Source organism: Sceloporus undulatus, chromosome 4, assembly GCF_019175285.1.
Source record: "Sceloporus undulatus isolate JIND9_A2432 ecotype Alabama chromosome 4, SceUnd_v1.1, whole genome shotgun sequence".
NCBI classification, from domain to species: Eukaryota; Metazoa; Chordata; class Lepidosauria; order Squamata; family Phrynosomatidae; genus Sceloporus; species Sceloporus undulatus.
The window spans coordinates 101,645,021-101,658,522 of NC_056525.1; the positions used below are offsets into that span (position 1 = coordinate 101,645,021).

At 39.4% G+C, this 13,502-nt stretch overlaps 2 protein-coding genes across 5 annotated transcripts in view; one reads left to right on the plus strand and one right to left on the minus strand.

Annotated features, from left to right (window-relative positions):
* DDAH1 (dimethylarginine dimethylaminohydrolase 1) overlaps window positions 1–13,502 on the minus strand; it is a 336,716-nt gene that overhangs the window by 80,315 nt on the left and 242,899 nt on the right. The gene's annotated exons all lie outside the window — the stretch shown is intronic.
* Window positions 1–13,502, plus strand: part of DNAI3 (dynein axonemal intermediate chain 3) — a 60,883-nt gene that overhangs the window by 32,400 nt on the left and 14,981 nt on the right. For all 4 annotated transcript variants that reach the window (XR_006103428.1, XM_042462191.1, XM_042462193.1 and 1 more), the window contains 7 exons: window positions 88–278; window positions 2,274–2,398; window positions 2,528–2,617; window positions 3,434–3,517; window positions 5,722–5,850; window positions 7,350–7,423; window positions 9,611–9,758. Coding sequence is in view for 3 of the 4 variants with exons in the window: in XM_042462191.1 (XP_042318125.1) it covers window positions 88–278; window positions 2,274–2,398; window positions 2,528–2,617; window positions 3,434–3,517; window positions 5,722–5,850; window positions 7,350–7,423; window positions 9,611–9,758 (841 nt within the window). In the remaining variant the exon portion in view is untranslated. The remainder of the gene's footprint in view (window positions 1–87; window positions 279–2,273; window positions 2,399–2,527; window positions 2,618–3,433; window positions 3,518–5,721; window positions 5,851–7,349; window positions 7,424–9,610; window positions 9,759–13,502) is intronic.

Below are 13,502 nucleotides of genomic sequence, written 5' to 3' on the forward strand. Positions count from 1 at the left end.
CTCTGACTCAGCATGAAGCAACTTTCTATGTTCCTTTGAGAAGTGGCACCTGATGTTTATTTGTTCATTTATTCTCCCATGCTACAGAATTGAGGTAGCACTCCAACAAAATGAAATAATGAATGCCTTTTTTGATGACTGGAAGGCTCTTGCAGAAGATGAAACTGGCTTTGTGGGCAAGTCAGATGTCTTCCTGAAGGAATACCAGTCCTTTACAGATCTGCATTATCTCAAGGACAGAACTATTAGCTGCATTTGTTGGCATCCAACCATTTATGGTAACGTTTACATAATGTTCAGTTTATGGTGAGAACCATAGTGAGGTGCATTCTGAAATCTTTAAGGATTGACAACTGTACTCATTTATTGGCTCGTCAAATTACTTTATCTTGAAATAGGAAAGATTTGAGCAAAAGTGCTATAATATATTTGAACAAAAGCAGATAATATTTAATAATATTTCTAACTAGGCTGTAGTAGCAGAGATGTATGAAATGCAAATGAAATGCAATTCTTGCATCTATGGCTTTTGCTTCTGTTCCATCATCTCTTAAGAGGCAAAAACCATGCTGCTTTGCATGTTACACTGCAGTTGTGTGTCAAAGGGCTCTGACAACTCCTTTATCCCACTTTCCCTGGTGCTGTGTGTGTGTGTGTGTGTGTGTGTGTGTGTGTGTGTGTGTGCTTTTTGCAGGGGGACTGTTTAATGAGAGCATGATGAAGGGGCAGATACACTCTTGGACTGCTTCTTCAAACTCTGGAGGGCTGCAGTGTCATTTTGGGTGACTAGAAGCAATGTTTCATCATTATGCATCACTGAAGAGGGCATTTTGAGCCTTTTTGCTGCATTGAGATGTTTTTCTTCAGCTATGTTATGAGTACAATCTTTGCCCAGGCAGTGGTTTTTTCCCCTAATTTTTTTAAAGGCAAAATGGGAGTTCCATAGAGTTGGGGGGGGGGTCACTGGGGTGTGTTGGCACAATGGGCATCCCATAGCCTGTGGGTTGTATGGTTCCCATCCCTAGATTTTGAAACCAGTATTTCTTAGCATTGCAAACTCATCTGGTGAATGTCAGTCCTTCTGGATTGCAGCTGAAATTGATCCATGCAGAAATACATGAGAAGTATGAGCAGGCTTAGCATTCTGATGCCAACTAGGGCTGCCCAAAAATCAAATAGCATTTGTTTTGCATGCCTAAATATGCAGAAGTATGTGAATTTGTAAGCGAAGAGCAAAAGCACATTTTAAAACACAAAGCCCTAGCCTGACAAGAATATGTGAACGTGGGGACACAAGGAATGTTGCAGTGTTAGGATGGGAAGATAGAGAAATGGGGCCATTTAACAATTTATAATTAGATATCTTGGGGAAGGTTGAAAGGGAATAGGAAGAATACTTAGGGTGAAAACTTCCCCTAAGCTACAGGATGAATGAAAAGAACAGCATAGATGTCTCTTTTCTCTCTCTGTCAGCACACACTGCATCAGGTTGGCTTGACCCATAAACAGGAGCACTTCTCTTAGGGTATAACAATTGTTTTATATAATAGCAAATAATTATTTATCTCTCCCCCCTTTGTAATAACTCAAAATAAGATAATGAGGCTAGTTGGGAGCAAGTTCAATATAAAAAGAAAGGGGGGGGATCGATTTATCATAATGTAGCGGTTCTCAAACTGTGGGGCGGGACCCAGAAGGGAAGTGTAAGAGTTGCTCAAAGGGGGCACAAGACTTGGGGGTCCTATTCTCTCCTCTTCCCCCCTCTTCCCAAACTTTTATATGTGTAAAAATGTGTTGCATTAAATACTGAATTTATTAAATAAAACTGTTCTAATTTGAACAATGCTATTTCCTCATAAAATGTTAAACTATGACTATCCATGAATGTGAGAATGAAAATACGCATACTAAACAAACAAAATCTTTTTATTGATATACTATGTCCAGTTAGGGGGAGCACAATGTCTGCATGTGGATGTAAAAGGGAGTCCCAAGATTAAAAGGTTTGAGAATCACTTCCATAATGTATCACTCAGTGACAGAATTCACCACTAAGAAGTATTGATGATTGTTAGCTTTGGATTTGCAACTCTTCTAAAATATGCTTGGCCAATTGTTTTTGTGTCTTCTATCTCTACCCCACTGGGATTTGAGTCTGTATATGACTTTAAAAAAACACTAAACTATAACACACACACACACACACACACACACACACACACACACACATCATTGCCATTGCAACAAGTAGAATTTTATTTGCCTTTGACTAGGGATCATTGCTGTGGCAGTAACAGAGCGCCTTTCTTATGAAGACCGAGTGCAACAGTCTGGGAAATTACTCTTGTGGAAAGCACCAATTCTGTTTTGGAGTTTTGCAGACCCTATTCACCCTCAGGTATTTAAAAGAGCACTTTCATGTTTCTGAGGTGTTTGAACAACAAAGCAGCAATCACTGCAACATAAAGCTATGCTCAGATCTGATACATTTTCCCCCACCCCTGTTTCTGATAAATATATTTTCTAGCTAATGTTGGAGTGCCCTGAAGATATCTACTGTTTTCAGTTTTCACCAAGTGATCCCAACATCATTGCAGGAGGATGTATGAATGGACAGGTATGAGAACTATTCTTCCCTTCCCCCCATCCTCTTTAGTCAATGTTCAGCCTTATGTTTCCATTTATTACATATTGTTTCTACATCTAATAGCAGAAGAAAACAACTTAGGAATTCTAAAAAAGTGAGGTAAGGCTTCAGAGTACAGTCGGCCCTCCATATCCATGGATTCTTTATCCATGGACTCAAGTATCCACTGCTTTAAAATGTTTAAAAATATATACATTCCAAAAAGCAAACCTTGATTTTGGCATTTTATATAAGGGTCACCATTTTACTGTCCATTGTATTTAATGAGACTTGAACATCCATGGATTTTGGTCTCCATGAAGGGTCCTGGAACTAAACCCCAGTGGATACGAAGGGCCTACTATATATTAAACTAGAGGGCCTGCCCATTCTATAGTATAGCCAGCCAGCAAAAGAATCGTTGATATGGCCTATGTGACTTTCTAAAGCCCAGTGGCCCACCAAGTCACTGCAGCAAACTTATTGAATCATACATAGGACTACTCGCCCATCACACTCCAAAGTGGCTAGAAAAGCATCTATAGCAACAGTTGTATCCCATGCAACGTAAGCAGGCATTTCACAATTAGCATTAAGCCTAACTTGTATTAAAAACCTTAACTTTTTAACAACTCTTTTCTCTTACTTCAAAACTACCAAATAAATTTCTATTTGTAACCTCAAGAAGCTCACTTTGTACAAGTGCATTTTGTAGGAGAGACACATTCCAGTCTTCTTTAATGTTGCTGACATGTCACTTAAGCAGAATAATTTATCGCCTTATATATTGTCCTCTCCCCTTCCTAGATTGTACTGTGGGATATTTCAGAATATCAAGAAAGGTTACAAAACGCAAAGTCAGGTGGAAGCAAGAACACCACAATTAATATGGTTAGTACCCGATTCTATTAATCATTCATGTAATGAATTTCCTAATAACTGTTTGCCATCTTAGAATGATTCAGTCAAGGCACAAATGAATGAAGTCCCCAATTAATCACCAGATTCATTCTGTTAAACCTAGATAGGAGAAAACAAATAGAGTTATGGTCAGTATCAATTCTCTCTTTTATGGCAGGTGGAAAAGTAATTGCTTCGGTCATAACTTAACAGTAGTATTTTATATGTGTCTATTCGGAACTAAGCCCCACTGAGTTCAGTTGGGGAGGAACTGTGCATTGTTGAAACTTGTTGAGAACTACTTTTACAGCCTGAATGAATAAGACTGAAGACAAAGAGGAAAAATGGGGCTGCATCTACACAGCAGAATTAATACAGTTTGACATAGCTTTAACTTCCATGGCTCAGTGCTATAGAACTCTGGGATTTGTAGTTTTGTAAGAAATTTAGTCTTTGCTGTTAAGGAGCTGTTGTGCCACAACAAACTACAAGTCCCAGGATTCTATAGCACTGATCCATAACAGTGGTGTCAGACTGCATTAATTCTGCAGTGTGGCAGGAGCCCAAGAACAAGCCAGGAAACCATGGAGTGATGCTGGCTTATTCTAGCAAAATAATTTTTAAACAAGCCACAGTTCCAAATAATAAAACAAAGCAAAACCTTGATTTTTCTAACTATAAAAGATTTTAATCTCATAGCTGCTCAAGAAATGCGAAGGGGGCAGCATGAAGGGTTAGACACTTATTTAAGCTTGTTTCGCTTGTTTCTGTAGCAAAAAGTCATGATTTTTTTATTACATCTGAACTTGCTCAACTTTTTCCAGCTACTGACCCCTTTCCCCTTGGGTGACGACCATAACATGTGACAATCCTCCTCCCCCAGCATATTTCTTGTTATTAGGTCTAGTCTTCTACTGCAAATTCAAAACCAAATTTTGGTCACTGCTCCCTTTGCACCTGGGCACCCTGGGAGCAGCAACCGAACAGCTGGCTGACCAGCATCCAAGAAGGCTCTTATGCATGCCACCTCTCCAGCAAAGGCCAGTGTGGGCAAGAGGCCTCTTGGTCACTGCTCAGCCAGCTGCTTGGTTGTTGCTCCCAAGGTGACCAGGTGCAAAAGGAGAAGCTTCTCCCTGGTGAGGAAGGATCCTCAATTGTTCTTTGTTGGGTGGGGGAGATGTGTGTCTTTTGGATTTGCAGAGGCCACATGCTCTGGAGACTGGCTAAACTTTTTGACATGGACGGGGAAAGGGAAAGATTTTAACTACAGGTGCCGCTCCAAAGTGAAGGACTCTTTCCAATAACTGACCACACATACGCCTCCCTTTCCTTCACCAGAGACATGCCTTCCTCACACAGCTTCAAATGTCTCCCCCCCTCCCCGACACACACAGAGACATTGTTTCTTCTGTTACATCTTCTCTCAGCCTATCCAATGAAAGAAAGCAGGAACAGCAGCACAGCTCCAGTCTGCCAGTCAAGTCCTGGCAAAGCTCACAAAGCTCAAGCAGCATCCCAAATTTGAAAGCGGGAACCCTTCCACCATTGCTTCTCCCCCACTACCACATGCTCCAATTCCTTGCTTCAGTCAGACAATCTGTCCCAAAATGGTGCCACTCTGAGCCCTCACAAGAGTTTCTGAACCACCACCACCAGTGAAAGATACAGCTAAGGGAGCGAGCTTGTGTGGACAGGCGAAGCATGGGAGACACCACCGCATGAAATGCTCAAAGAGGCTGCATTGTGGTTTTAATGGACCTTGAAAAGAAGTTTCATGCAACCCTCTTCCCATTCATGGTCCTAAAGACTGGTGGGTCCACATGTCTGTTTTGCACTCTAATACTTTGACTGAAGCCCCCTGTACCTCCCCCCTTTTCCCTCATCAACTCCCTGCTGCTCCCTTACTGCCCCCCTGGATATTTCCACCACCCCTACCAAGTTTCTTGGGGGGATGTTAAATTGGTGCCCTACTCAAACTTACTTATTTCAAACTCATCTTTCTTTTTTACTGTACATGGTTTGTATACCTGAATTGATTGGTCTTGCGAGCTTCAGAGAAGGGCTTTAGATTTCTACAAATATTAATTAAGTCATATAGTACTGATTCTAGATTTATACAAAGATTGAGTCATATTGTACTGATTCTTTTGAAGTGACCACGCTAGCTACTTTCTAAGAGTTGTGTTCAATTGTAGCCAAGTTTCATGATGGAGCAACAAGTTGCAAAGGAGCCACATGCAGTGAGATATTGTGCAGTCTCGTCTATAGAATACGGCCATAAAGCAGTAATAACAGATATACACTGGCTGCCAGAATTGTTTGAGGTAAGATACAACTATAAATAATATCATACTTGTGTGAGTAATGGGGAAAAATGAGCTGTGTAATACTACCTGAAAGACAAACCAGCTGTATGGGTTGGGATTAGGCTCTTCTGCTGACAGACCCTTCTTCTCCTGGCTGACCTCAAAAGATATTGTGACAGTGCAACTTACCAGCAGAACTGCTTTATGGTGGTACATGCCTTGGTTACATCCCGTTTAGACTACTGTAATGGGCTCTACATGGGACTGCCTTTGAAAAGTGTTTGGAAAATTCAACTGGTTTAAAGAGCTGCTGCCAGGCTGTTAACAGAGGCAGTTTATAGAGACCATACAACGCCCCTGTTGAAACAGCTTCATTGGCTTCTAGTTTGTTTCTGGGCACAATTCAAGGTGCTGGTTATTACCTACAAAGCCCTACATGGCTCAGGTCCACACTATTTGGCAGACCGTTTCTCCTGGTATGAACTGGCCCGGACTCTGAGATCCTCTGGAGAAGCCCATCTCTCTGTCCCAACACCATCACAAACACGGTTGGTGGGGACACAAGAGAGGACTCTGGAACTCCCTGCCCAGGGACATCAGAATGGCTCCCTCCTTGATGGCGTTCCGCCGGCAGGTGAAGACCTACCGTTCACACAGGCGTTCAAGGAATTGTTATGAGGACAGGCTGGGATGTTGGACCAGTTTAAAAATTCTTTTTAATGTACGTTGTTTTTTTAAAATGTTTTTAATTGTACTGTTTTTTAATGCTGTGAATCTGCTCTGAGTCCCAGTCCTGGGAAAAGAGCGGAATATAAATAAATATAAATCTACTTGCAAAGAAGCTTAATGTTGGCATAGAAAGGGGTGGAGCAAGAGATAGGTTCAGTTACAACAAATGCAAATCTCTTCTTGCCCTGGGACACAAGCATGATGCCAGCACAAAGTTATGCTAGGATGAGGGTGATGTTAAGAATAGTTTGGGTTAATGACACCTTCCCCTTAGCTTCGCTAGTCTCAGTTTAGCTGATCGTTCACCATCTGTGCTGGTTAAGATTGTGCTTTAAGAACACTATGCTGTGCTAGATACAAAAACTCAGTCAATAGCTCTTGAAAGTTACTGAGGACTACCTTACCCACTCAATCATGAAACCTACTGGGTGACCTTGGGCAAGTCTCACTCCCTCAGCCTCAGAGAAAGGCAGTGGCAAACCTCATTTGAACCCATCTTGCCAAGAAACCCCCATGATCGGTTTGCCTTAGGGAGCCATAAGTCAGAAATGACTTGAAGGCACACAACAACAACAACAACAACAACAACAAACATTCACTATGACTTAACTTTGTGCTGCCACTATGGCTGTCTCCCTGATTTGAAAGAGATTTGGATCTTGTATGACTTGCCTCTTTTTGTGGGGTGGGCCTTTTTTCTGGAATGAGAGAGGTGCAAGCTAGACCTAGCAGTGGTCCAGTCCACTTTGTAATGCTAAATGCTTTTTTTGTTTTTTGTTCTTTCTTAGCTCAACAGAATGGGCTCTGCATTTGAAAACAGAGCTGGAGTTAGTGTACAGCTTGTCACCTGCTCACCTGATTGGTACTATATGTATATCTATATATATATACTGTATATATTTAGGGTTTATTACACAGTTCTGATTACATGGCAATAAACCACAATCTCTGCAATATTCACTTTGTAATGAACTGTGTGCTCACATATTCTCTCACCCATCCCCTTTGTAGTTTGTCTTGGCTAAAATATTTATTTATCATATCTCAGGACTCCCAAAGTGTTATATGTCCTGCCATCATGCATCTCCATTTCAATGAAAATATTCTGGTTTCCAATCACAGTTTTTTTTCTCATTAAAGCATAGGAAAAGTCCCTCTAAAACCAGAGTATGACACCCATATCATAGTTTACTGAACAAAGATTGTGACATCAGAACTGTGCCACTGAGATAACTCTATGTCATCCCAGCCCCCTTTTCACACTCTCTTTTACTTCCCATTGCTTCACGCAGTAACTCCTTGTTCAAACACAGAGTAAAATATGATTATCTTTATGTCCTGAGCTTCCAACCTGTTCAAATAATAATAAATAATAATAATGTACCCCTCTTTTCTGTAATACAGTGGACCCTTGTTATACGCTGGGTTTGGTTCCAAGATCCCCTGTGGATAACAAAATCCTTGTATACTCAAGTCCCATTAACTGTAATGACATAGCAAAATGATGTCCCTTATAAAAAATGGAAAATCAAGGTTTGATATTTGAAATGTATACTTTTTTTGAATATTTTCAAACCATGGATGCTTGAATCCGTGCATAAAAAATCCATGTACTGTATAAGAAAGTCCGACTGTAGAACAATCAAAGCAGTTAACATAGTTAAAAACATCCAACATCCAGTATAAAATTACAATATCCCCCCCTTAAAAAAGAATTAAACACATTACAGTTAAAATTAATTTTAAAATAAGCTATTAATAACAACATAGACAGTGGGCAGAATGGTAGCATGATACATTGTGTAAGGGAGTAATCAATTCTGTGGTCGAGTGCTTTTATTCAGAAAAGGCCTGCCGGAAGAGATCTGTCTTGACAGCTTTTTTGAAGTTGTCTGTGCTTGTAATTTGACGGATCTCATCCGGCTGGCCATTCCTGAGTCTGGGAGTGGTTGCCAAAAAAGGTCCTCAGGGAAGTTGCAGTTAGTCTGGTCTTTAAAGGCTGCAATAAATTCTTCCTAGAGGACCTGAGTGAGTGGGCAGATTATGTGGAAGTAAGCGATCCCTTAAATAGGTTGGACTCAAACCATGTAGGGCTTTAAAGTTGATAATCAGTATCTTGAACTGGAGGTTCAATTGGGCAGCACTATACAGTTGGTCCATGGCTGTTTGTTGGCAACTCTGAAAGAGAGTTTATCAAGCACTTAACGTTCCCTGTTTTCTTTGGTAAATCCTAAATTGTCCAGCTCTGAGACAGATAAAGGAATTTTTCCCCTTGCAGTACATTGGGCTTTCACAGTTATCACACTATGATTCCACTTTAACTGCTAGGACAATAGCTGTTGGAATTCTGAGATTTGCAGTTTGGGGAAGGGTATTTAGAAATGACCCTGAAAAAAAATAAGCTCTGCACATGGTACTTCTTGCAGAAAAAAGCAACAACAGTTTCTTTCACAGTACACAAGGATATCAGTTTGATACCACTTCAGCTGCCTTGGCTGTGTCCTATAGAATCTGGAGCTTTTTAATTTCATGCAGTATTTAGAATTGCCTACCAGAGACATCTAGTGGTCCCCAAACTATATATCCCTAAGTTCCATAGGATTCAGCCATGGCAGTTAAAGCAGACATATAATGCAATAATTGTGTAGTGTAAAAGGGCCCATTGTCTGGCAAATTCTGGGGTTTAGGGAATTCTCCCTTCTTTTCCTTATGGAGGATATATACTAGCATTCATTTCTATGAGCCATTTTATTGTTTTATGAAGGATACGTCCAAGATGACCCACATTTATTTCTGTTCTGATGATGGTCTAATTCAATTTCCTCTATTTGTGGAACTTTGTAATCCAAATGATAATAGCAAAGAACAAAGAGGTTTTATTTTTCTGCTCTATATGTTCATCTGGTACATATTATTTGGATACTGTGGAATCTAGTTGACTTTCTGGCTAGCCATGCAGACCTTGTGTGTGTGTTAACTACCTTCAAGTCAGCCTTCTCTTGTGGTGACCCTGTGAATGACCGTTCCATAATTGACTATTCCTCTCCAGCACAATCTATTTTTGGGATCTTAGAGCCCAGAAGGCTACTCTCCAACCTTCGATTGAGAAGAAAAAGGAGGAGAAGATTGTTGCAGCTCTACCTGATGTGCCTACTACCTTTAAACATCTAGATCTCTCCTGGAGGCCTCTAATTAAGGTATGGGACTGTCAAGAATTTGGGGAAACAGTCAAGATATATTGATGTTGTAAGTCTAAAGCAGTGGTTCTCAGCTTTTCATATCTTGTGCCCCACCAGTCACAGTATCACAGATGCATAGTTCTACCATGATAGAAGTGAAAGCTTGATTTTTGTGAGAAGGATTCTTATAGCCCTCCAGGCATTCTGTTATTGTGTTTATCGTTTTTGCTACATTAGTGGGCAAAGCAAGGAACTGATTAGAAGATATACAGTGTCTCAATGGCGATAATCTATGTCTTTGGCAAGTAGAGTTGATAGAAGATGGCATGTCACACTTGTAGAATGAGATAGTAGGGCTGAGGAAGGGAGAATTCTTAGTAGTTGTTATGAAATATATTGACTAGACTTCTTGCTGTGTACCTTCAAATGATTTCTGACCCTAAGGCGAATCTGTCGTGGGATTTTCTTGGCAAGATTTGTTCAGAGGAAGTTTGGCATTGCCTTACCTTGAGGCTAAGAGAGTGTGATGTGTCCAAGGTCAGCCAGTGGGTTTCATGGCTAAGTGGGGAATCAGACCTTGGTCTCTAGAATCATAGTCCAATGCTCAAACCACTATGCCATGCTGCCTGTCATTACCCCTAAACTACTGGTACACATATCATTGTTGACTGCTACTGGTCTAAAACATTGCTTGTTGGCTTTCCATCTCTCCACTGTTCCTTTTTTTCTTCTCACACCAGGCAGATGTCTCTCATAAAGGAATAAGAGGAATAAACTTTTAGCTTATAGTTTAGATATTTCCAAATGTAAAGGAAGGTGGGATAGGAAGAGTGATAAGAGTAGTAATAGCCTTGTAGAGAGTTTAGTTTTATGTGGTATGTTTATCAGACTAAATGAGTTGGTGGAATATCTAATGTAGTAAATGTATTATATGTTGTATGGTTAATGGTATATAATGGTATGTAATTGTAAATTTAAATGTTTATTTGTTTTGGGTTTTTTGTCATGTGTATTTGTTCGTTTTTAATTGTAATAAAGAATTTAAAAAAAAAGAATTCCATTTTAGAAAAGAATAATTTAAAATGAGATTATACACACCAAGGAAAATAGAAGCCGAGCCAAAAGCTCCTTCAAGATATGACAGTACTGCTGTCAACTCTGATGGCACTGATCAATTGACAGGAAGCCTGAGGAAGGTACTATCCCTGTAGAAGCCAGACTTGCATTCTCTGAATATGCCCTTTCCATCAGCATAATTGAAGATTGGTACTGTCAGAACCAACAGTGTTGACTATCTGTCAGATAAAGAGCCTGGAAAAGTGACCTTTTTCATACTACAACTCCCAGAATGCTCTAAACAGCATGGCCAAGGACCTTGCTGTTTAGAGATTCTGAGTGATGTCATCCAAAAAGATAATGTTTCCAAGTTCTGTCTCTGACAGTAGGCATTCTGCTCAGTGGCACTGTGGGTGAAACTATTGGATGAAAGCATACTCACCCTTGTACAGGAGCCATTTGCCCATGATGGGAAACTGATCTGAAAGCAGAAGACTTTTTCAAGTAGATCCAAGTGCTATAAGCTATATTTCAAAGGAAAGAACTGGCAAACTACCTCTGTATTAATTCAGCAAATGCCAAGTAATATAAAGTAGGTCAGTAAGACACTATACATATTCAGATTTTACTTGTAACACTGGCATTCCTTCCATTGTCCAATAAACTCAGGATAATTTGTTTGAGATGATCTAATTTTTAATCCTCAACAATCCTGTGTGGAAGATGAGAGCTCTGATGCTGAATTATGCATTGGCCAAAGGCATTTACAACTCCTTCTCAGACAGGAGACAAAAAAATAATATATCTCATGTACTCATAAATCATATATAAATTAATTTTTCTTATTGATCCAAAGACTTTAAATCAATGTGGCTAGAACATTAAGGCAAAGCAATGTAATTCAGTATGTGATAACTTATTCATGATATATAATTCAAAATAATGTTGGGTAAAAGTAGAGCAGATCAGAATGAATTCAGAGTAAATGGCCTAGTAAAAATCAAACAATCTTTAATTAAAATGTCAAATAAGTTTATATATCAATATGTTTTAGAACCAATGTTTCATAACTTTCACAACGTTTCTCCCAGCATATTCATTACTTCTCAGATTTCTTGAAGTTTTGTGCCAAAAATAAGCTTCTATAAAGTTTTAGAGACTACAGCCTTACAAATGTGTACCTGAGAGTAATCCTCATTGAAAAGAAGGTAACTTCTGAGTAGAAGAATGTAGGAGTTCACTATAAGAAACTGGCCTGAGGATGAGTAGCATGTCTCCTAAATATAAAATTAACTGAACTAAATAGAAATGGTAGGTTCTTCAACACATTGTAGATCTTTAGTGATTGGTGTATGGCATATACAATTTTGTTACTGATGCAGTTTCTTTTCAATCTACAATGAATAAAAATTCCATCCACTGAAATCAGTGGGACCTAAAGGCAATTAATGGGCCTTTGGTTTTTTAAGATAAAACATTAAAGATATAATCCGAAAGTGTTGACATTAATAAATATGCAAGGTAATACTATCCATGTTTATTCAGAAGTAAGTCCAGGTATGTTTGTTTTGGCTCATCTTGTTATGAACTAATCTTTAAATGAACTAATTTGAACAGCTGGAATAGCTTTCTGATTTTCAAACTTAGCAGTTGTACAATTCCAATTCTATTCTTAATGCAATAAAACAATACGTTTCTCTGTTACTATTATTTTCTGCTTGCCAAGGTCAGCCTCACAAGTGCTGTAGTGTACAAATTATAGAGTTACTGGCCAGAAGGATCAGCAGCATGTCTTCTATCCCAGAATTCTTCCCCCATGATTTGTACTTATAAGATCATTATCAGTCTATTTTCCTGAGCTGAAGATATTGGAGAAATAGGAATTTGCCTTTCTGCTAAGTAAATTTTGGTCAAGGCTGCCAATGTTTAGGACAAGAATCATAGAATCATAGAGTTGGAAGAGACCGCAAGGGCCATCCAGTCCAACCCCCTGCCATGCAGGAAATCACAATCAAAGCATCCCCGACAGATGGCCATCCAGCCTCTGTTTGAAGACCTCCAAGGAAGGAGACTCCACTACACTCCGGGGGAGTTTGTTCCACTGTCGAACAGCCCTTACTGTCAGGAAGTTCTTCCTAATGTTGAGGTGAAATCTCTCTTCCTGTAGCTTGCATCCATTGCTCCGGGTCCTGTTCTCTGGAGCAGCAGAAAACAAGCTTGCAGAAAAGATAAAGATAGGAGTATTAATAATGTTGACAATTATGACTACTGCAGTAGTCATTTGCAGAACATCTTTAGTTTGTAAAATACCTTAACACAACTAAAGCATTTAGCATTTCATAATTTTTCTCATTCACACTACCAGTGAATCTGAGGCTGCTAGAGAGAGACAAGAATGTAAAAAAAATCCCATTAGACTTCAGTTTCCTAGAGGCAGCAAGAAAGGGAAGGCAATGTAAACTTCCTATTACAATCTAATACTGTACATTATTAAAAGAACATGTCAATGTATGGCACTAATACCAATTGTAGATAATCCTCAGTTTGCATTGGATCCTGACACAGGACCTCAAATTTTTATCTGCATATTATTGTAATGCATACTCTAACAAATAACAAAATTATGTGTAAGACCTGAAAAAATGAGTCATAAAACCTTTTTAAAAATATATATTCTGGTTATACAGGCACCTGGCATTCTAAATA